Here is a 20,718-nt window from a genome sequence, read left to right on the forward strand (position 1 = left end):
ACTGACTATTTAACTTGGAAGATGATGAAATATGTAAGTTATTGACTAAGTATAGAAAAAAATATTGTGCACAGGAGTAGTGTGATTATCTTAAGGAACACAAACTCTAACTAGCTTCCAAGTTTTATTTCCCAAATGTAGACTTTATGTAATGACTAATTTTTAGCTTTACTTCGACATAAAGGTCCATTTGTTAGTATACTTTTCATACCTTCTTTCAAATGAAATAATACTTTTATATTCGTTAAGCGCACGCATATATATTGTTTGGTTGGAGAAGAACAAATTAAATAAATACCATTCAATATCAGTAGAAACTTCAATTTTGAATGTCTAATTCAATGCGCGAGAAGACAATGTTGACTTTGAGTCTTAATTATGATCTGTTTCCTCACACTTGGAAGAAAATATTGAGATTATTCATAGCCCATATCGGTAAGGTGGGGAGATGTTTTCAAGTTAAGTAGTTGGAGATCAAGTTAAGTAGTTGGAGATATCTTGAATTTATTATTCAATAAAATAAAGAATGAATGATTGAAGTAGAGAGGAGCTTTTAATTGGAGTCTTAAGTGATCTTTGCGTAACTAAGAAAATCAAATAGTGAATGAGAAAATAAGAAACATATAGTTTAGTTTTAAGATTACATTATGTTACAACAAGAAGTGAATCAATTTGCGAGGGTAAAAGATAAGATATAAAATTTTAAATAATTTACAAAAATCATCTAATTGATTTAAATGCTATATATTATATAATTAAATATTCTTTTATAGAGATAAGATATCTATAAAAAAATCTCTCTAACATTAATTGGGTATTCAAACTACCACATATATATATATATATATATATATATATATATATATATATATATATATATATATATATATATATATATAAACTCAAAAAAAACACAATATTAATAATATTAATATTAAACTTAACACAAAATAGATATTTCTTAGTTGGGTAAAAAGTTAAAGAGCATTTTTTTTTCTTGAATTATCACATATCAGCCCCCTTCAAAAAGAGCACAGCTGTCCCTAAGTGTATTGTTTAATATTATTATCTTATGTCACATAGATTAAGGCCAATTATATGAATATGACAAGTCTCTCGTCTAGTAGTTATAATTCCATAATAATAATAGTTATAATTTCATAATTATTATTATAGTTGTACCAGTAATTACATTTTATAATTATTATAACGTGAATATTATTGTTGAACAAGAAAAGTTAGTGTTGTAGTAGTTATAAAATTATAGTTGTTACAACCCAGACTTATTATGTTCATATAACTAGTCAGCCAATTCAAGATTTAATATGTATGATGAGAGATAATAATATCGAATAGTGTACTTGATGGTAACTTTATTAGTTTATAGTGATTGATAGAGTGGGATGCCTTTTTATTAAAAAAAAAAAACTCACGAATGATTTTTACCCTTCTTAGTTTTATCCTCATATATATATATATATATATATATATTATTTGGCAGAGTAATGAAATATATTTAAAGTTAGATAACAACATCTATCCGACAACCAGAAATCTTTTAAATTAATGCATTTCTATCAACAGATCATGAATGGAATGGACCATTCAAACTTCATAACTCTATCCAATATTTAACTCTATTTAATGCCATGTTATCGCCTATATTTATTGCAAGGGGTGAACAAGCTAGCTAGGCATGAATTTATAACGTGATGCATCTTTCTACGAAAATGTACCTTCATTTCGATGTCCAAAACGATTTTATTTCTTGCACAAGCAACAACGATCTTTGCCTAATCCGGTCAAGACAGAAATGTAAGCGTGAAAGGTTTTGATCAGTACTTTGTGATCACACCGGTATATCGAAGAATCGGTTTAATTTAGTTCGATGGAAGTACAAGTTTAATTAGTTAATTGTCAGGAATTTCCAAGGCCATGTTTGAAACTCGATGCCTAAATTTTTGTCTCATCTTGACCCGCAGCTATACAGGCCAAAACTGGTGTCCAATGTATTACCGTAATATCGTTCTCATGTTCCACATGTGCATCAGGTCATCAGTTTATCTAGAGGAGGAAAATGAGGGTGTAGATTTAATGGTTTATGCGTCTAAGAAATGTATTCTGAAGTTGGAAGGTATTAATGTTGGTATTTATTATTATTATCATTATTAATTTTATTGTTTATTAATTTATATATCTATACGTTTAATTACGTGAGATTTGCTTTGGACGTACGTAGGGTGGACGGCCGCCATGCAAATAGGCAGGAAAACGTGCTCCGACAAGTGTGGAAGAAGCCTGGGTGACGCAAAATCTAGCAAAGATGGTGGGGGAATCTAGTAAAGTTGGAAGGGTTTAGTAAGCAAGCTTAAAATAATAACGGAGGATTAAAATAGCAATTAAATGGTTCGTTGTCCGACGGATTTGAGTCACTGGGATGGTGTCATTGGCTTTAATATTCTTAAATTTTCAGAATTCACTCTCTAGATTTCTTTATATCTCTTTGAATTTTCTGAGCTAGATATCCATATGTGTCTATTAAAGAAAGGGATTAGTCAGTTAAGGGTCAATATCGTGTAGGCAAAATTAAAAGGTAGATAGGCGTCGATGATCATAGAGCATATATGAATCTCACAAATTGCAAACACATCGGCTCGTATCAGGTTTCAATCATTCGATCGCAGGGGACACCAAATTTCGATGTCAGAATCAATCACTCGAGTTCAAGTCAAACTTTGTTTCAAAAGTAACACGAATTCAAGCCAGGGTAGGTCGGATTTTTCTTTCAAAAGTTCAATTCAATGAGTCCTGATTCCACCTCAGCTCCACTCGCCTAACACTTGTCATGGACATTTACCAATGATACGAAATACAAACTTTTACAAGGAAATAAAGCAAAATACATAAAGGGTTTAATTACATGACAAAAATCCTCTTAATTAATTAAGCAAAATACCCTTGTTAATTAAAATGCTAAGAGTGTTCTCATCTCACGTAAAAGTGCTGAAATGTCCAAGTATAGTTTTGTTCCCATGCATGGATTGACTGTACACGTAGACCAATCGAGTTTTTCGCATGTAAGCAAAGTTTGACTGGTCTGACATGGTACCGCAAGTTTAGGCCGGCACTCTAGTTGATATAATGAACGTCAAATAGCTAATGGAGACAGTTACACCACGTAAGGAGTTAGGTTTAATGGTTTCATGCATCAATACTTTGCTTCTCTCCCTATAAATATGCACACCTTCTCCCTTCGTCTTCTCCACTGCTACCACAATCATTAACTTGTTGCCCAAGCGTCTTCAAAGTGATAAAGAGCAGCGAGCAATTAATGCATGCATGCTCTCTTTGAGGATCTGCAAGAGATTATATAGAGTAAGGAAAGAGAGGATCCATGGAAGAATCACAAGGCTTTTCGATTACCTGTGAGGAGCATGAAGAGCTCGTAACCAGGTTGAAGGATTGGAGAAGAAGGTATATATAGCTAGTGTGTGACGAGATGAAAAATACTCCATCAACTCATTGTTCATGCTTTTTTTTCAATTGAATGATTGTAGGTCGGGGATCAAAGCTCCAAAGATTGAAGTCAGGTTCGAGCATTTGTCAGTGGAGACCGAGGTCCATGCTTCGGGGAGAGTTCTTCCCACCCTTCCGAATGTCATCATCAACACTGCTCAGGTTCCTAATATACCTTCATGGCCCATTTTTACTAGATAATTATGTTTTCAGTACTGTGACTAAATAATTGAAGAAACGCGTATATAATCAGCTTCAACAGTTTATGATTAATAATCTCCATGATTGATGGAATCTTACCTCTGTTGATAATTAAACATTCCCTTAATTCCTAGTTGCCAAAAGTTATATCCTTTTGGTCCCGCAGAAGTTTCATAAACTTGTTTGAATCTGAATAAAAGACCATCCATTAGTTGAATCTCAATAATACCTACGTACTGTAGCAGAAGTAATTACTTGCGCTCAATCTGCTAGATCAGTACAGATGAAGTAACCCTTCATTAAAATGACTACCTAGAAATTAAATTTGGTGCAATAATTTGTTTACTGATTGATTCATGGAAAAAAATGTTGTTTGACAATTACCTCATCTTCCACTTGTCTATGTTAGCATGGAAGATTTCCTAAAAACACACTGTGCATTGAGATAGTGATTTAACTCCAATCATGTTCCTTGTCACTTTGTTCAGCCAAGGCGAGAGGGAGCGCTGTTGAGCACCATTATAAATGTGCCAGCTGTTGTAGAATAAATAACCAAACTCATTAGCATTGGGAAGCAATGAAATAATAGAGATGTTATTGCTTGCAACTGCATTTCTCACCATCAAATACTTTAGCTACTGCTAAAACAAACTATGAAGCATGGCAGAAGATTTGAAAGCCATCATGGAAGCTCTTTTGTGATGGAAAATAGGGAGTAAAAGCTGTGTCAGAGTACTGTTGTTGATATTAGTGACAACATAGTCGTTGCAGATAAAAGCGAGTAAAAGCTGTGGGGCATAATAAATGTAAATTGATCAGAGAATCCTATCCTGATCATGGTGTTTTCTGCATTTTACTTAAAATTTTTCTGATGTGTGCCTGCCAAGGTTTGCCTAACTTAATTGTTGTATGTTTTAACAGGAACTTCTGGGATGGCTAAAAGTGTATGATACAAAAAGGAGGCATGTCAAAGTGCTGAGTGATTTGAAAGGAATTGTAAAGCCATCTAGGTACTCATTTTTAATTCTGTCATTGAGATAGATTACAAAATAGCTTGCAGGTTGACTTTTGACTTTCTTCATTTAAAAAAAAAAGAGTAATTTTACTCTCTTTTTTTCTTTGGCACAAGAGGACAAGTTTTACTTTTCTGACAGTTCCTACGGGATTTCTTCGAACTGTACATTCGCAACAAGTCTTCAAGAAACATTGTCAGAAAAGTCACGTGCAAACATTGTTGTGTATCAGAATAAACTTTTGAGATTTTAACATTTAGCTGGCACAAATCTAGGCACAAGCTTTGATAAATTATTATATTTCTCTAGTCTTCAAATTCACATGCTGTTAAAGATCTCAGTAAAATGCTTGTTTATGTATACTTGGAGCTTAGTCGGCAAATAAAAACTCCATATAACTTTGAATATGCTATTTCTAAAAATACTATAAGTAATAAATAAAGAATAATCTTTGACATGATTAAATATTATTGGATATAATTTATCCATAATCCATCTAACCCATTTGTACTACTCATCTTATCAATTAGTTTAATTCACCTAACGACTCTAGAGACCGACCAAAGTTGTTTTGCTTGACTTACCCAATTTATTCGGTCTGATTGATCTGTTTAATTGTTTGATTCACCCGAGCCTACTTGATGAGTGTAGATCTTCTGGTCCGCAATCTTTGATCCCTTGTTGGTCTCTTCTGCAATTTTCACGTCGGATCGTTGCCAGAATCTGGCCAAAATTGGCTGCGATCTCTCCTGGGTTCATCTTCCCACCTAGGTTATAGTTTTGGATTGAGCCAAGCAGTTGGAGGCCGCCGGCGGTGGGCGGGCCGCCCCTTGCTTGGCACCATACAGTCCACCCACCGCCTAACTCAACCCAAAACTATAACCTAGGTGGGAAGATGAACCCAAGAGAGATCACAACCAATTTTGACCAGATTCCGACCGCAATCTAAAGTGCAAATTGCAAAAGGGACAAAGGATTGCGGACCAGAGGTCTAGACTCTTACTTGATTGACTTTGCTCAATTGACACACCCGACTCACACTTTCGAGTCATTAGGCCAACCTATCTGATCAATACAATTGCTAGATCTATAAGATCAATCGGATCAACACACCCAACCTGATCAACCTTTGTAGACTGATAGGAATCTTTTACTATATTGGTTTCAAGCTCGTGTTTTGGCAAAGTTAGGCAAAGGCATTTAGGCTACACATACAACAGTTTCACATAGGCTAAACTTAAACTCCTAACTCAACTAGCAGAGCTAAAGCCATAATAGTCATAAGGTCTTATACAGATGAGAATCATCACTAGAGCAATTATTCACATAAATACAGAAAATATGATTTGTATTGATCTAAATTAAAACGTAGGATGGATTTCGGTCTGATAATAGTGTTCTTAGTCAGCATATCGTCAATTGGACCCACATGATTATGGCATATAATTGACTGTGTATGGATACACACAAGACCCATCTATCACATAAACACACGTATAGATGTAGACTAATAAGATTGGCCACATACCTTTATAATTCATAATATTATGGGTGTGGAAGTGAAAGGCTGGGATGGAGGGCTTAGAAATTTGAAGCATCATATAGGCTTGGCTGATGTATGCTGAGATGTTGTACCATTCTGTAGTAACTCTCCAGAGGCATTTAATTTTGCAATTTGCACTGTTGCACATCTGCACGAAGTAGATGAAAAGTCAGAGCCTTTCATAGTTAGGTCATTGTGAATGCCCTGTGTGATATTCTAAACTGTAAATGATAAAGCAGTTTCTATAAATTCTCTGAATTGGATTACATAATACATAAACAATTTTGTACTTAAGTTAAATATATTTATTTCAGGATGACACTTGTGCTAGGATCTCCAGGTTCGGGAAAGTCAACGTTTTTGAGAGCACTTTCTGGGAAACTAGATCCTAGTTTAAAAGTAAGTATTTATTCTACTTCTCGCCCTATTGTTTCTTTAACATAAGTTATCAACTTGCAAATGTTCTATTCTATTTCTTCCAGTTTATTTTTTGTACTTGTTTGATTTTCCATTCCTAGGTCACAGGGAAAGTCACATACAATGGACAAAAGATGAACCACTACATCTCACAAAGGATGTGTGCATATGTTAGCCAACTTGATGCCCATCAAGCTGAGATGACAGTGAAGGAGACCCTGGAGTTCTCTAAGAAGCTGTTAAATGCCGGAGATGAAAAAGGCAAGGATCTATGCCTTCCTTTAATTGTTGCTTCTCTTTTAACATTGAAATGGAAAGAGTAGAGCACAACCATTAGACTAAGTTATGCCTACTCCTAGATGATGATTTAATAAGAAGAAAATCATAATATAAATAATACTAAGCAAAAATATCTAAACATATAATGCATCTCATATGAATTAACACTATGTTGTTGCAACCAATCAATGGTGCTTTTGCAGAGATGCTTAAAATGAGCACAGGAGAGAGACAAGCAAGCATAAAAAAAGAGACAAATACCTATGCCACGGTAATCCTGATTATTCTCCTCTTCCCTTCATTAAAATTTACATAGAGATGAAGCTTAATTGGGATAACTATGGGTTATGCAGGAAACTGAGTTTTCAAAAGATGAAGGGGATTTCGTAGTCAACTACATTCTGAAGGTACTCCTTTATTTCCTGCTAAGTACAGCCAAATAAATGGGACCTTTTAGATGTTCATAAGAATTATTTGAAAAGTCTCAGTCAAAACCACTTATTTGGCCACATAAGTTCATGCAGTGAGGGATTGCATGACATTTGCTTATGGATAAGGACCAGGAGAGCTACACCAATACCTAGCTTGTTTAAGTGCGAGTCTTTGTTTAAGTTCATATTGAAGAGATTAAATCAGTTAATAGACAAAAAGGAAAGTTATATGAATGGCTTATCTGAACAAGTAAACCTTTTGGTTACAGGAATTGTGATAGTTGGTTAGCATACATACGACACAGATTCATATTATAAAAAGTATATATGAAACAGGATTTATTAGGTTGACTAATTTTGATTAAGTGATACATGCAAATTTTGTTGACAACGATGGTTAGGTGGATTATTTGATGTAATATGTAATTGATGCAAATTCATATTTCAATAAAAATATCTAGCATTTTTAATAAAATATGAACTGCATGTGCACCACCCTTATATGCATAGACACACAAGATATGCAGTGACTCAACTGCATATCAGTTATACTTTTCGAAACCTCGCAAAGAAGGATGCAGAATCAGAGTACGATTTATGAAACCTTCAATTCCAATGTAAACCCTTCACTTCTCATGGACAGTAACAAAAATCTCTAGAATGATCGATAGCTAATGAATTAAAAACATGCGAAACCATTTCCCAGAAGAAGCTTAAAAACCTTTTTCATGCAGAAACTAACTTTTATCTTTTGTGACTTCCTGTGACTTATTCTTTCAGGTACTTGGCTTGAATGAGTGTGCAAACATAATAATAGGTGATCAGATGAGAAGGGGAATATCCGGAGGACAAAAGAAAAGAGTCACTATTGGTATGCATCTTGCCTTTGGAACGTCAGTTCTGCATTTTGCATGCATTTAGGTCTTTGTAATGTATGTTTTCATGCCCCAAAAAATAATTTGCTAAAGTTTCGAATTTTTTTACCTATCCATTTTCTAACACCATTTCGACATTTCTCAAAATATAATTACAGTGTTTGTTCTAATGCCAGTTGGATAAGCTAGCTATAATTCATAGCCTTCTGTGTGGCCCTTATTGAAGTGTGTTACCATCTAGACAAGAACAAAACAGGCCCAAATATTAGAGACCTTAATCACTATGATAAATCTATCGAAGCGTAAACAAGATATTGAAGAAAGCAGTAGAGATATAATCATATTTATTATCTTAACCATCTTCACATACTTAAAATGACTTTCATTCTGAATCTGAGACATTTGTTTGGTTTGGGGAAAAAAATACCTGCAGGTGAAATGCTAGTAGGACTAGCACAATGTTTTTTCATGGATGACATTTCCACAGGGCTTGATAGCTCCACTACCTTTCAGATTCTCAAGTTTCTGCAGCAGCTTACACATGCTTTGGATTTCACCATGGTTATATCTTTGCTTCAGCCTACTCAAGAGACATTTGATCTATTTGATGACATAATCCTTTTATGTGAGGGAAAAATTGCTTACCAAGGACCAAGAGAACATGTCCTTAAATATTTTGAATGGATGGGCTTCAAATGTCCTGACAGAAAGAACGTTGCAGACTTCCTGCAAGAGGTATTAACTACCAGTTGTTCCTCTAAGTAACTGATTTCCCATGGATTATTGATTAAGAATTAATTATATAATTTGAAATAGATGTGTCAGGCACTGACTACAAGTTCTTTGTAATTTACAACTTAATGAAAACCCTAGTAGAAGCATATTTCAGAACAGAGATTGGAAAAAGCTTCAAGAATTCTGACGAAGAAAAGAAAAGATTTAAGCATGCTTGAATACGTGACTACTGAAACTAAAAAATCAAAAATATCAAACAAAAAAACATGTTAAAACTGGTTATGTAGGTCTATGAAATTTCTCAGATGAAATGACTGTGTGAAATGAACTTATCCAGATAATATCAAAGATGGATCAATCACAATACTGGACAGGTAGCAAAAGTACTTATCAGTACATATCCATACAAAAATTTTCAGAATGCTTCAGATCTTCCAGCTTTGGCCAGCAACTCCAGGAAGACTTGCAAAAGCCATTTAACATTGACGAGGGTGATCAAATTATCAAACTAAACCAGATGTATAGCGTCCCAAAGTGGGAGATATTCAAGGCCAGCTTCTCAAGGGAAAAGCTACTGATGAAGAGAAATTCTCCATTTCACATATTCAAGGCCATACAAATCATCTTGCTGGCATTTATCACTATGACAATTTTCCTCCGAACAACAATGAAACATCAGACAGTAATCGATGGTTATCATTATCTCGGAGCAATATTTGGTGGAGTGGTGATGGTAAAATTCAATGGTATGACAGAATTGCAAATTATCATCAGAAGACTTCCTATCTATTACAAGCAGAGGGAAGTACTATTTCTGCCAGGATGGGCTTTCCTTTTACCTATTACAATCCTCAGCCTCCCAGCCTCATTTGTTGAAGCAGGTCTATGGACAAGTCTGACATACTATGTGATTGGCTTTGCACCATCAGCAATTAGGTAGGCCCACACATATACCTTGTTCCTCAATCTTGATTTGGTGGACATAACAATTGCAATGAATTTAAAAAGAAACATATATTTGTTCCATTGCAGATTCTTGCAACAGTTCTTGGCATTATTTTGTGTGCATCAGATGTCGATGTCACTTTTCCGCTTTATAGCGGTTATCGGAAGAACACAGCTGATGGCTAACACACTAGGGACAGCCACTTTAGTGGCTGTCTACATTCTAGGAGGTTTTGTCATATCCAAAGGTTAGTTTACTGATGGTTTCACAGTTTTGTATTATAAGATGTAAATCTGTTCCTATCCTGCTTTAACCTTTTTTTTCCTAATAATTAAATACTTGTTTAATACGTTGAAAACAGATGCTATTCAATCATGGTTGGTCTGGGGCTATTGGTTATCACCTTTGACATATGGTCAGAATGCTGTAGCAATCAATGAATTTCTTGATCAAAGATGGAGTACGGTAAGCTATTACGGCAATAAAAATTGCAAACTCACTGCTTGAAACTTGTAGCTACACTAATGTTCTGAAAAGCACTGAATATGCATATGAAGAAAAGTTTATGACTCCACATTCATAGCCTTCTGATGACAAAATGAGCAAAGAAATTTATACTTGCTTTCACAAGAATAATAGATACTTCTCCTTATTCATTAGTAATTTCAGAAGAAAATATAATTAACAATGCCTAAATTCTTAAACTTCCTTATTCAATGGGATAACTCAGTATCTGCAATTATTCTTACAGAAAATTGACAATGGAGGAAGCACCGAGGACACAGTTGGAAAGACCATTCTGAGACAAAGAGGGATGTTAACAGAGTGGCACTGGTACTGGTACTCTGTAGCGATATTGCTTGCATTTGCTCTGGTTTTCAACATTCTCAGCATTGTTGCACTTGAATACCTACGAGGTATAAATTCCCAGATCTCATCTTCAAGCGTACACTTGCATATGTTTATCTAGAATATTATCTAGAGTTTAACAAGCATATAGCCTCAATAACAGTGAACTACTCAGCACAAAAGCTTTAGAATGAAAATTCAACCTGTCAACAGCATTTAAAATATCTAAAAGTTCGATAGAAAATCACAAAACAGCATATACTCTGTATTCATACAAAATTAGACATATTTTCCTTGCTAACTTTTGAGTTAGAAATGTATCCCAACAAAGTACAAACAGTTACAAAATAGTCTGTAGTTAACTTCAACTTCTAGCATAAACTTCTACTTGACAATGATGAACTGGGCTTCCAGAGGTAGCAAAATTTTGTTTACATCTATGAGAATTTGATTTCTGCTGAGTAGTGTTTGACTACGCATGAGCTGAGTTTAGTGGGTTTTGGGTGTTTTTATATTAAATCCAAAACCTATGAGCAGGGGAAAAGACCTTCCAATTAGGTAATTCAATTTTTTTCCTCAGCCTTATGAGGCTAACAAACAATAAGCACCAATGTTTTTTAATAAACTACAATATGATTTACTACAAAATGTTACTAGTGATATTCCCTTTCAAGTAGCAAACCTCAAATAATCAGAAGATGAGCAAACTCAGCTTGATGATGATAATAGTTCACTGCAGAAATGCTGTTGAAAACTGATTCCACATTGACATGATGAAACATGCAAAAACTACTTCAAAGTTCAAATTGCTTCTTTTTTTTTGTTTCAAGACTGATTTGAATTTTGAATCATAGATCTTTCAGCAGATAGGATGATTGATTTATAGCATCCATCTTTAGTCTCATGTGCGGAATGATACCCAATCATGTTTCTTTTAATATATTGCTCCAACAAATGCAGCTCCATTGAGAAGTCGATCCAACATACGTATGGCGCCTACAGATTTCAAGAAGGTTAATGCAGATGATGCCCAAGAATTAACAGCTGAAGCAACACACCAGAGAAGGATGTCTCTACCATTTCAACCTCTGACCGTAGCATTCAAAAATATTAATTATTATGTAGACATGCCTAAGGTAAATGGCTAAAGTTTATCATTTCAGACACAAGATTGGTTAGTTTGTGCACCTAGTATGTTACATGACTAAGCTCTTCTCTCTAACTGTTCATAGCAACTGAAGCAAGCTGGAGTGAAGCAGGATAAGCTTCAGTTGCTACGGCAAGTCTCTGGAGTCTTCAGGCCCGGAGTACTAACTGCACTAATGGGAGTGACAGGTGCTGGAAAGACTACATTACTAGATGTTTTAGCAGGAAGAAAAACAGCAGGGTACATTGAAGGAAGCATCAAGATATCAGGATATCCAAAAAAGCAGGAAACATTTGCCAGGATTTCAGGATATTGTGAACAATCAGATACTCACTCTCCTTGTCTAACCGTTCTAGAATCTTTATGGTACTCAGCACGGCTTCGTCTTCCATCAGACATAGACACATACACAAGAAGTGTAAGTTATCCCGAATCATGGTACCAGAAAACCAACAAAAACCAGAGCATTTATCAACCTAAATGACCAATTATTTTGCATGCAATGCTAACATTGACACAATTCATGCATACTGTCATACCTTTGTTTTCTCAAGTAAACCAACTCTGTATTTTTTCCTCTGCTTCAGATATTCATAGATGAAGTTATGGAACTGGTTGAGCTAAAGGAACTGAAGAATGCAATGGTAGGTTTACCAGGAGTAAATGGCCTTGCCGCAGAAGAGCGCAAACGTCTAACAATTGCAGTGGAGTTAGTTTCAAGCCCTTCTATCATATTCATGGATGAACCCACAACAGGTTTAGATGCTAGAGCTGCAGCAATTGTCATGAGAACAGTTAGAAAGGCAGCTGACACTGGGCGAACAATTGTTTGCACAATCCATCAACCAAGCATTGAGATATTTGAAGCTTTTGATGAGGTATTTACCCAAGCTGGCCGATTTAATCTATTAATATTAGAGGTATTTACCAATCACATAGCTGCCTTCCACATCTTTCCTAATCAAACCAGCTTTCTTATCATACTATAAGTTAGTGGTGCACACTACCAGCAAGGTAATCAATAGACTATTTGAACACTTTAGCATATATACATGAAAGTAATTCTCTTCCTTTTCAAAGAAACTAGTATTATTAAAACCATGACACATCATTTGATATATAAACCATTAACTGTAGTCAGAAATTAGAGGCTTCTTGTGCTAGCTGATATATTGGATATGAAACACAAACGTAGGTGTGGTAGTAAGCATGTTCACAATAATTTAATAAGAATCACAAAGTAAAAGATGTATTCAGGACATCAACGAAATGATGATGAGATGTAATCTAATATGTTTGAAGGCATGTTTCAAGGCATTGGATATGTCCACAAACTATGTGATAGCTATTGTCCAACAAGGAAACACAGACTAAGCAAGAATTTAAAGCTTTTGTTTCATAGTAGGACAGAGACCAGAGAATAAGTAGATTGGAACTACATACAGATATTTAAGACACTGTACAGAAGTTCCGTGTGCAACTTATTCCTGCCTGTACCCCAAATAGGTTGATTGTTGAACTTGTTAATTTTGTGATTTTCAGTTACTTCTAATGAAAAGAGGAGGGCAGCTTATATACAGCGGACCTCTGGGAAATTTATCGAAGAACATGAGACAATACTTTGAAGTAAGAAAAGTCACTACAGCCAGTTTACCAGGAGAAAGAACATGTTTAACCCCATACTATTTTTTTTTTTCAGGCTATTCCAGGAGTACCCATGATCATAGATGGTCAAAATCCTGCAACATGGATGTTAAATGTCACTTCTCCTGCCATGGAGTATAAGCTTGGCATAGATTTTGGAACTATATATCGCAATTCATCACTTCACAAGTAAGTTTACCATATCCAACTTGATAGATGTATAAACAAGCATCATACATCAATTTGATAACGTGCTTCTTGCATCCCTCAGAGACAACATTAACCTGGTTGATGAGTTGAGTGAAAGACAGACTAACACAGAAGACCTTCACTTCAAATCCAAATATACACAAAGTTTTTCATCTCAGTGTATGTCCTGCCTGTGGAAACAACATAGATCTTACTGGAAGAATCCGGAGCATAATGTAGTTCGTTTCATCATCACATTCTCAGTATCACTTCTATTTGGTTTAGTATTCTTTAAAATTGGCTCTAGAAGGTAAGAAACCAATACTCAGTCTATTTACTCTAATTTTATTGTTGACTAATAATTTGTAATAAAAAAACAGAGACACACAGCAAGATATTTTCAACATTCTAGGAGCAATGTATGGTTCAGCACTGTTTATTGGGTTCGCAAATGCTAGTGTAGTACAGCCTATTGTGGAAAGGGAGAGGATTGTATTTTACCGTGAAAAGGCAGCTGGGATGTATTCTTCTTTGCCATATGCCATAGCTCAGGTACTACTGCTAATTAATATAATCATAGACACGGGTGGATGAACAAACAAACAATAATGATTTAACTACCAAAAAGAGTAAAATATCCTAGAAAAGTTTTTTCATGGCTATTTTTCTGCAATACTCATTTTAATAAACTCTCATATATTAGGATTCAGTGAATTGATTTATCTACCCTTCTATAACACTAGTAAAATTCTTCAATTTAGAAAATGCAAAAAATACCTACAAGAATTGACACAATATTCCTCTGTTGGAATGACTTACCCTACTAAAATTCATACACCACCAAATTATTAGATTACAAATTATGATTGTAACTCTTTGGTGCAAAAAAATATAGTAAAAAGCACCAAAGTAAGTGTCACATCTGTTTCAATTTCTATTATGTTAATCTAAGTTTAGCTTCCAATGAATAACCGAGATATATTTACAGATATGTAAAACAACCAATTCAAATATTAGATGCCGTAGCAAGATTATTTTTGGAAAAGTATCAGGTTGTTCCCAATAGAATGCTACATGAATCACTACTTCCATCTGATACATGACACTTGTCTCAGTACTTTCTAAACATAATATAAAATTAAGAAGCTCATATCACTCATCCTGACCAACAACCAATCTGATGCTTCTATTATGAGAATTTGATGTGCACATTTGGTTTGCAAAACAAGAATATCTTAATTTATAGATACTGCCCTTTACAAAATTGATCTACACCCCTCTGATGACTTCTAATTTTCAGGTGGCCATTGAGATTCCTTACGTTGTGAGCCAAGCTTTAATTTTCTCAGCCATTGTTTATCCAATGATTGGATTCCCATTTACAGTGGCAAACTTCTTCTGGTTCATTCTGTTCTTGGTCTTGAGTTTTATCTATTTTGTTCTCTTTGGAATGATGACAATCTCACTAACACCAAACCAAGAAATAGCAGCGCTTCTCTCTTTTTTCCTCTTTGTTACGTGGAATATCTTCTCCGGATTCTTCATTCCTCAAAAGGTATATGGTATTTGGTACTTCTGCAGCTTATGTTGATACTACAACCTAGTCCAACATATGTTGATGGCATTTATGTTTCAGATGATACCAATTTGGTGGAGATGGTATTATTGGGCTAATCCTGCTGCATGGACTGTTTATGGTCTAATGGTTACACAGCTAGGTGACGGTGATGATAGTTTGGAAATTATGGGAGGGATCAAGATGATGGTGAAGGAGTTTCTCAAGCAATATTTTGGGGTACAAGAGAGCTATCTTCCACTCATTGTGTCCCTACACTTTGCAATAATTGTGTTATTTATGTTTGTATTTGGGTTCAGCATCAAGTATCTGAATTTTCAGAGAAGATAGCTAAATTGTATGTTTTGTACAACCAAGATTTAATTTCAATCAACTCCAGATAAAAGAAGACATGGAGTTGGTTTATACAAAATAGCATATGACAGTTAGTGATAGCCTCAACCTGTATTACAACCCTCAATTGTTCATATCACTCGGGCAAATTGTAACATCTACAGCATGTTGTTGAATAAAATCAAGCTTTATATGGAGTAGATACAAGAAATAGAGAAAGCAATCATTTTTGTATTTATCAGATTGGCAAGCCATTTACATATCCAAATAGCCTCTTAAGGATATTATCCTTTAGAATAAGTCATTAGCTTTATTATAAATTTTCTCTTTCAAAATATTATTAGTTAGAATATATTATTAGATTTATTATTAATTTTTAAGTTGACGAGGCATGCTTATGTGGTTATATATAGAGGCATTATGTAACTTTTAGAGATAAGCAATGAAATAATACAATTATTTAATCAAATTACTTTGATTATTGGAGATTGATCTCTTTGAAGTGATCATTATTGGAGGTTGATCCCCTTGAAGTGATCATCTCATCCCCTCTTTCTCCTTTTATTTGTTTTCTTACAAGATATGATGCGGGTTCTATCAACTTGGTAACATAAAGAAGTTCATCACAAGCATTAGTTATCTTACATTATAATACCTTCAACACCATCAATTATCTTACATTATAATACCGTCATGAATTATCTCATATTAGTCCATGCCTTAAAGGGTTACAAATTCCACAAACAATGAAGGTAAAAGGATCCATTGGACAACAACAAGATGGAAGAAGATGATCTCAATGAAAGTGATACATAAGAAAGTGTCAATGAAGCACAAGATGACACTATAGCGAACAATCAATTCATGCCTTAAAAGGGTTACGAACTCCACAAACAATGAAGGTAAAAGGATTTATTAAAAAACAATAAGATAGTTGCTGAAAGTGAAACACAAGAAAGTGCCAACGAAATACAAGATGGCATTCTAGTTATATGAGTTCATGCCTTAGAAGGATTACAAACTCTACAAACAATAAAGATTAAAAAAATCATTAAACAACAAGATAGCTACAAAGATAATCCATATGAAGATCTACACCTTGCTAATGACCAAAAGAATTCATCTATCACAATCATCGCAACACCTATAATTGAAGTTACTAAATCTACAACAATCCCTACTTCTTTCATTGAAGAGAGCAAAGCAATAATATCTTGCCATGATCGACAACATAAAGTAATTCCCTTAGAGCGACACTATCAAACTCGTTTTTACTCAAAAAAAAAAACATTACATGACAACTAAATGCACTAACTACTGCTCAATAAAGGCATGACATGGAGTATGTTTTCATTTTAACTCGATGAGAACTTGACACAAGGCAAAGCAAAGGGAGACTCATTGCTGCTCCTACAGAAGAAAGTATTGGCATGCTCATAAACGAAGTCCCAACACAATAGACGTCATCAATTGATCTGCAATGAGACGGCATTTTATGCAAATCATTGAAAAAAAAATCTTGAGGACATGGCTATTTTGAAGGACTGTGGACAAGTGAAAGATATTCAAATTAGCAATTCGAATATGCCCTTAGATTTATTATTTAATTTTCTCTTTCAAAATATCATTAGTTAGAGTTGATCAATTAAATTTATGATAATTTTTATGTTGACAAATCATTTCGTTTATATATAGGACATTATATTGCCTTTAAAAGCAATCAATGAAGTAATACAATTTATTTAATTAACTTAGTTTGATTATTAATATTCAATCTTCTCTCTATGATCATTATACCGGAGAAAAAACAAAGAAGAAGATAAAGGTAGAGAATAGCAAAATGCTGAAGGACCGAAAGGAGCTCACTGGTCATCACTTACGCTAGCTTCAAACGTGAATTGTTCCCTTCTCGGCAAGCTCAATGGTCTTCGCCTCCGATCCACGGGCGAACTGCTCAGGTTCCGACGGCATGATCACTCGGCGCGCAGCAGCATCGATTGACCGCTAGGGTTTAACGCATCGAATGATATAATACAATAAACAACTCAATGTACAACATCTCTCTTTAAGATTAATTTTCATACGAAATTGATCACGTGATCCAGGCAAGAGTTTCGAGGTCTAAATTAATTCGTCGTGTCCGGCGGGTTTAGTTCGCCCTGTTCATGCCCGATACGGCTAGGATATTCAAACCGGGTTTCAGCGACTTGAAGCGGCCGGTCGATGCGGTTCCAAAATCACATCCACAGTTAGATAAAATAAAAGTGCAACAGGCAAGGCGATATTTTTATTTTTTTTTGAAATAATAATGTGAAAATGGTTATTTATGACTTCCGAGCATCAACTGGAGCAGGGTCTCGAAATTATTGTGGGAGCTACCACCGGGCGCCGCCGCCGCCATGGCCGCGTCCTTGAGCTCCTTCGCTCGCGCCTTCAGTTGCCTCCCTTTCTCCCCTCTCATCAGCGCATCCAGAGCCTGCACCACCCCCTCCTTCGTCATCACTTCCCCCTCGAACCCCATCCCGTTCCCCCACTCCAAAGTCATCGACCGCGAGGCCATGAAATGGTCGGCGAAGATCGGACGGCCAATCATTGGCACGCCGGCGGCGATCGCCTCCATCACCGAGTTCCACCCGGTGTGCGTCACGAACCCACCCACCGCGGCGTGGCCCAGCACCGCCTGCTGCGGCGCCCACCCCACCACCATCCCCTGCCCCGCCGCCGCCGCACGCGCCAGGAACCCCGGCGGCAGGCATTCCCACGACGCCTCCTTGAGAGACCATATGAACGGCACACCGCTGGCTTCGAGGCCTTCCGCTAGCTCGGCGAGCTCTGCCAGCGGCGGGGTTGTGATGGAGCCGAAGCTCACGTAGACTACCGAGGTAGGGGCCTGGCGATCGAGCCAGGGGAGGCAGCCGTTGGGGTCCGCCGCCGGCGAGGACGACGAGAAGTGAAAGGGGATCGGAAGGTATCTGGTTAAGGCGGAGGCTAAACTGGCATCGATCGCGGAGTCGAGGCCATCGAAGGTGTTGAAAACGACGGCGGTGGATTTGGGGGTCCGTTGACCCATGCGGTAGCAGAGATCGGAGACGGGGGAATCGATGCCACCAGCGATTATTCCCTTGGGGAGGTCTCGGACCCGGTGCCCTTCGAGGCCGGGAATGAAGTCTAGAAGCTCCTCCTCACGGCCGACCGCGCCGTCGACGCCGAACTTCTGGCGGAGCAGATCGGTGTGGAGATGAGCGAGGAAAGCAGCGGAGCTCGCCGCATGCAGCGGGATCCACGGCACGTCCATCTCCGCCGCCACATCGGCTGACATCCACATGAACGAGTCGCCGGAAATACAGCTCACCGGCACGCCGCCGTTGGCCTCAACCGCAGCGGAGATGCCCTGCTTTAGGTTACCGGGGGTCGACGAGACGAATAGCGCAATCTGGTGGAGGATGTCCTTGATTGGAGGGGAGGAGGCGTCCGGAGGAAGGCCGTCAGCGACTGGGACGTACCGGAGGTTGGGGGTGTCGTCAGCTGGGGGAAGAGAGGAGAGGGCGCGTTGCGTGGCCAGGAAGGAGACGACGGCGGAGGGGGCGGCGGCGGCGACGGTTCGGGCGATTTGGAAGATCGAGAGCGGGTGGGAGGCGAACGGGAAGGCGATGAAAGCAACGTGCGGCGGCGGCATAGTGGCGGAGTTCATGTCGGCCAGCCGGAGACTTGGAAGACAGCTTGGAGTCGGGAAAAAAAAAAGGCCAAAATCCGCTGGCGGTAGTTGAGGACACGATGCCCAGCATTTTCTAGATTTTAGTGGGGGCTGTCAAGTGAACATCACCATAAATGCTATATGTAAATATAGGTTGCCATTATTCGGAAAGGAGGAAGATCCAGTGACCTTGTCTGAAAATAAAAATGAAAATGAAAAAAATTATGTGCAGGAAACGGTGGTTTAATTATTAACTAAAGAAGAATTTTTACTCTAGGAAAAGGGACTTTTTTTTTATCCTATGCACGCTCATATGAGTAAATAAGACGTCAGTCTCTAAAAATTAAGAGTGGCGAATATCTTTTAATGCTCAAATCAGTATAATTTTGGCCACGTAAATAAAAAACACAAAAAATAATAGAGAACTTATGCGTGAGAATAAATTTCACATATTCAAAAAATATATTTTACTAATAGAGAACACTTTTTTATATACTATCTCTCATGATTTTTATAATCATAAGACGATTAAAGATGTTAGAAGTTGTTTTTTTTATAATCATAAGATGACTAAAGATGTTAGAAGTTGTTAGGTAAATAGAAATGTACAACTTGTGTAATATATAATAATTATCTAAGAAATTTTTCATTTATCTATATATATATATATATTTTGTCATTTATAACTTATATTATTAACAAGAAGCTTAAAGGAATATACTGTTATAAGTGATCGGCTGATGAAAAATATAATAATCCTTGAAGAAAGTTTCAGAAAAATATTCTCTAACATACGATTATTATTCTGACAGGTTTTTCGGATTCTTTGCTCATGTTGTCCGCTAAATATATCTCGACCGACCCATAAGGTCGGTCGTCTTTATGTATGTCATTACATTAAGCTGCTTTGTTATGTATTAAATGCTATTAGAAATCCGTTTAGAGAATAATATGATGCATTGGGAGTATTGAAAATCCGTTCGAGAAGTCATATGATAAACTGTGTGTGCTGAAAATTCGTTTGGGAATCAATATGAAGCTAAGTATCTTAAGTCTGGCTGGCTTTTTATCTTGTCAGGCATACATAGAGAGATTTATGAGGGTAAGTGCCTTAAACCCGGTCAGCCTTTCATCCAGTCGGGCATGCATAGAGAGATTTATGAGCATCGAGGAGACTGACCTTTATTTTAACCATACCTATGGCTGGTCGATTGTGAGGTGGATTGGACATTCCGACCGACCTATAAGGTCAACTACCTTTAAACCTGGTCGGCTATTGAATGACCAGACATGCTATCTTTTCAGTTCAAGAATAACGCACTAAACCTCT

The 20,718-nt window shown here is 36.7% G+C and overlaps 2 protein-coding genes across 21 annotated transcripts; one reads left to right on the plus strand and one right to left on the minus strand.

Moving 5' to 3' along the window:
- Positions 1 to 2,877: 2,877 nt before the first annotated feature.
- Positions 2,878 to 19,527, minus strand: LOC122047145 (myricetin 3-O-rhamnosyltransferase UGT77B2-like). 20 transcript variants are annotated; one of them, XR_006130488.1, is made up of 10 exons: positions 12,607 to 12,723; positions 12,492 to 12,530; positions 11,725 to 12,337; positions 10,706 to 10,866; positions 8,703 to 9,001; positions 6,259 to 6,421; positions 4,102 to 4,251; positions 3,817 to 3,906; positions 3,424 to 3,731; positions 2,878 to 3,356 (listed from the first exon to the last, which is right to left on the minus strand). XR_006130488.1 is itself a non-coding variant. In XM_042608239.1 (9 exons), the coding sequence occupies exon 1, from the start codon at positions 19,383 to 19,385 to the stop codon at positions 18,015 to 18,017; it is 1,371 nt and encodes a 456-aa protein (XP_042464173.1). In that variant the 5' UTR covers positions 19,386 to 19,527; the 3' UTR covers positions 3,817 to 3,906; positions 4,102 to 4,251; positions 6,259 to 6,421; positions 8,703 to 9,001; positions 10,706 to 10,866; positions 11,725 to 11,801; positions 12,492 to 12,530; positions 12,607 to 12,723; positions 17,575 to 18,014. The 20 variants fall into 20 exon arrangements, 16 of the variants coding, with proteins under 16 accessions (XP_042464173.1, XP_042464168.1, XP_042464163.1 ...); XR_006130487.1 differs by having other exon boundaries at positions 12,492 to 12,621; XM_042608239.1 differs by lacking the exons at positions 2,878 to 3,356; positions 3,424 to 3,731 and adding an exon at positions 17,575 to 19,527 and having other exon boundaries at positions 11,725 to 11,801.
- Positions 3,333 to 15,847, plus strand: LOC122047144 (ABC transporter G family member 45-like). Its single transcript, XM_042608223.1, has 22 exons — positions 3,333 to 3,474; positions 3,558 to 3,678; positions 4,639 to 4,727; positions 6,588 to 6,672; positions 6,792 to 6,951; positions 7,173 to 7,240; positions 7,323 to 7,376; positions 8,181 to 8,271; positions 8,709 to 9,010; positions 9,348 to 9,946; positions 10,043 to 10,203; positions 10,318 to 10,421; positions 10,708 to 10,873; positions 11,766 to 11,941; positions 12,038 to 12,370; positions 12,540 to 12,830; positions 13,495 to 13,578; positions 13,652 to 13,785; positions 13,868 to 14,095; positions 14,166 to 14,337; positions 15,086 to 15,340; positions 15,422 to 15,847. The coding sequence occupies exons 1-22, from the start codon at positions 3,395 to 3,397 to the stop codon at positions 15,689 to 15,691; spliced, it is 4,023 nt and encodes a 1,340-aa protein (XP_042464157.1). The 5' UTR covers positions 3,333 to 3,394; the 3' UTR covers positions 15,692 to 15,847.
- Positions 19,528 to 20,718: the final 1,191 nt, after the last annotated feature.

This window comes from Zingiber officinale, chromosome 2B, assembly GCF_018446385.1.
Source record: "Zingiber officinale cultivar Zhangliang chromosome 2B, Zo_v1.1, whole genome shotgun sequence".
In the NCBI taxonomy this organism is placed as follows: domain Eukaryota; kingdom Viridiplantae; phylum Streptophyta; class Magnoliopsida; order Zingiberales; family Zingiberaceae; genus Zingiber; species Zingiber officinale.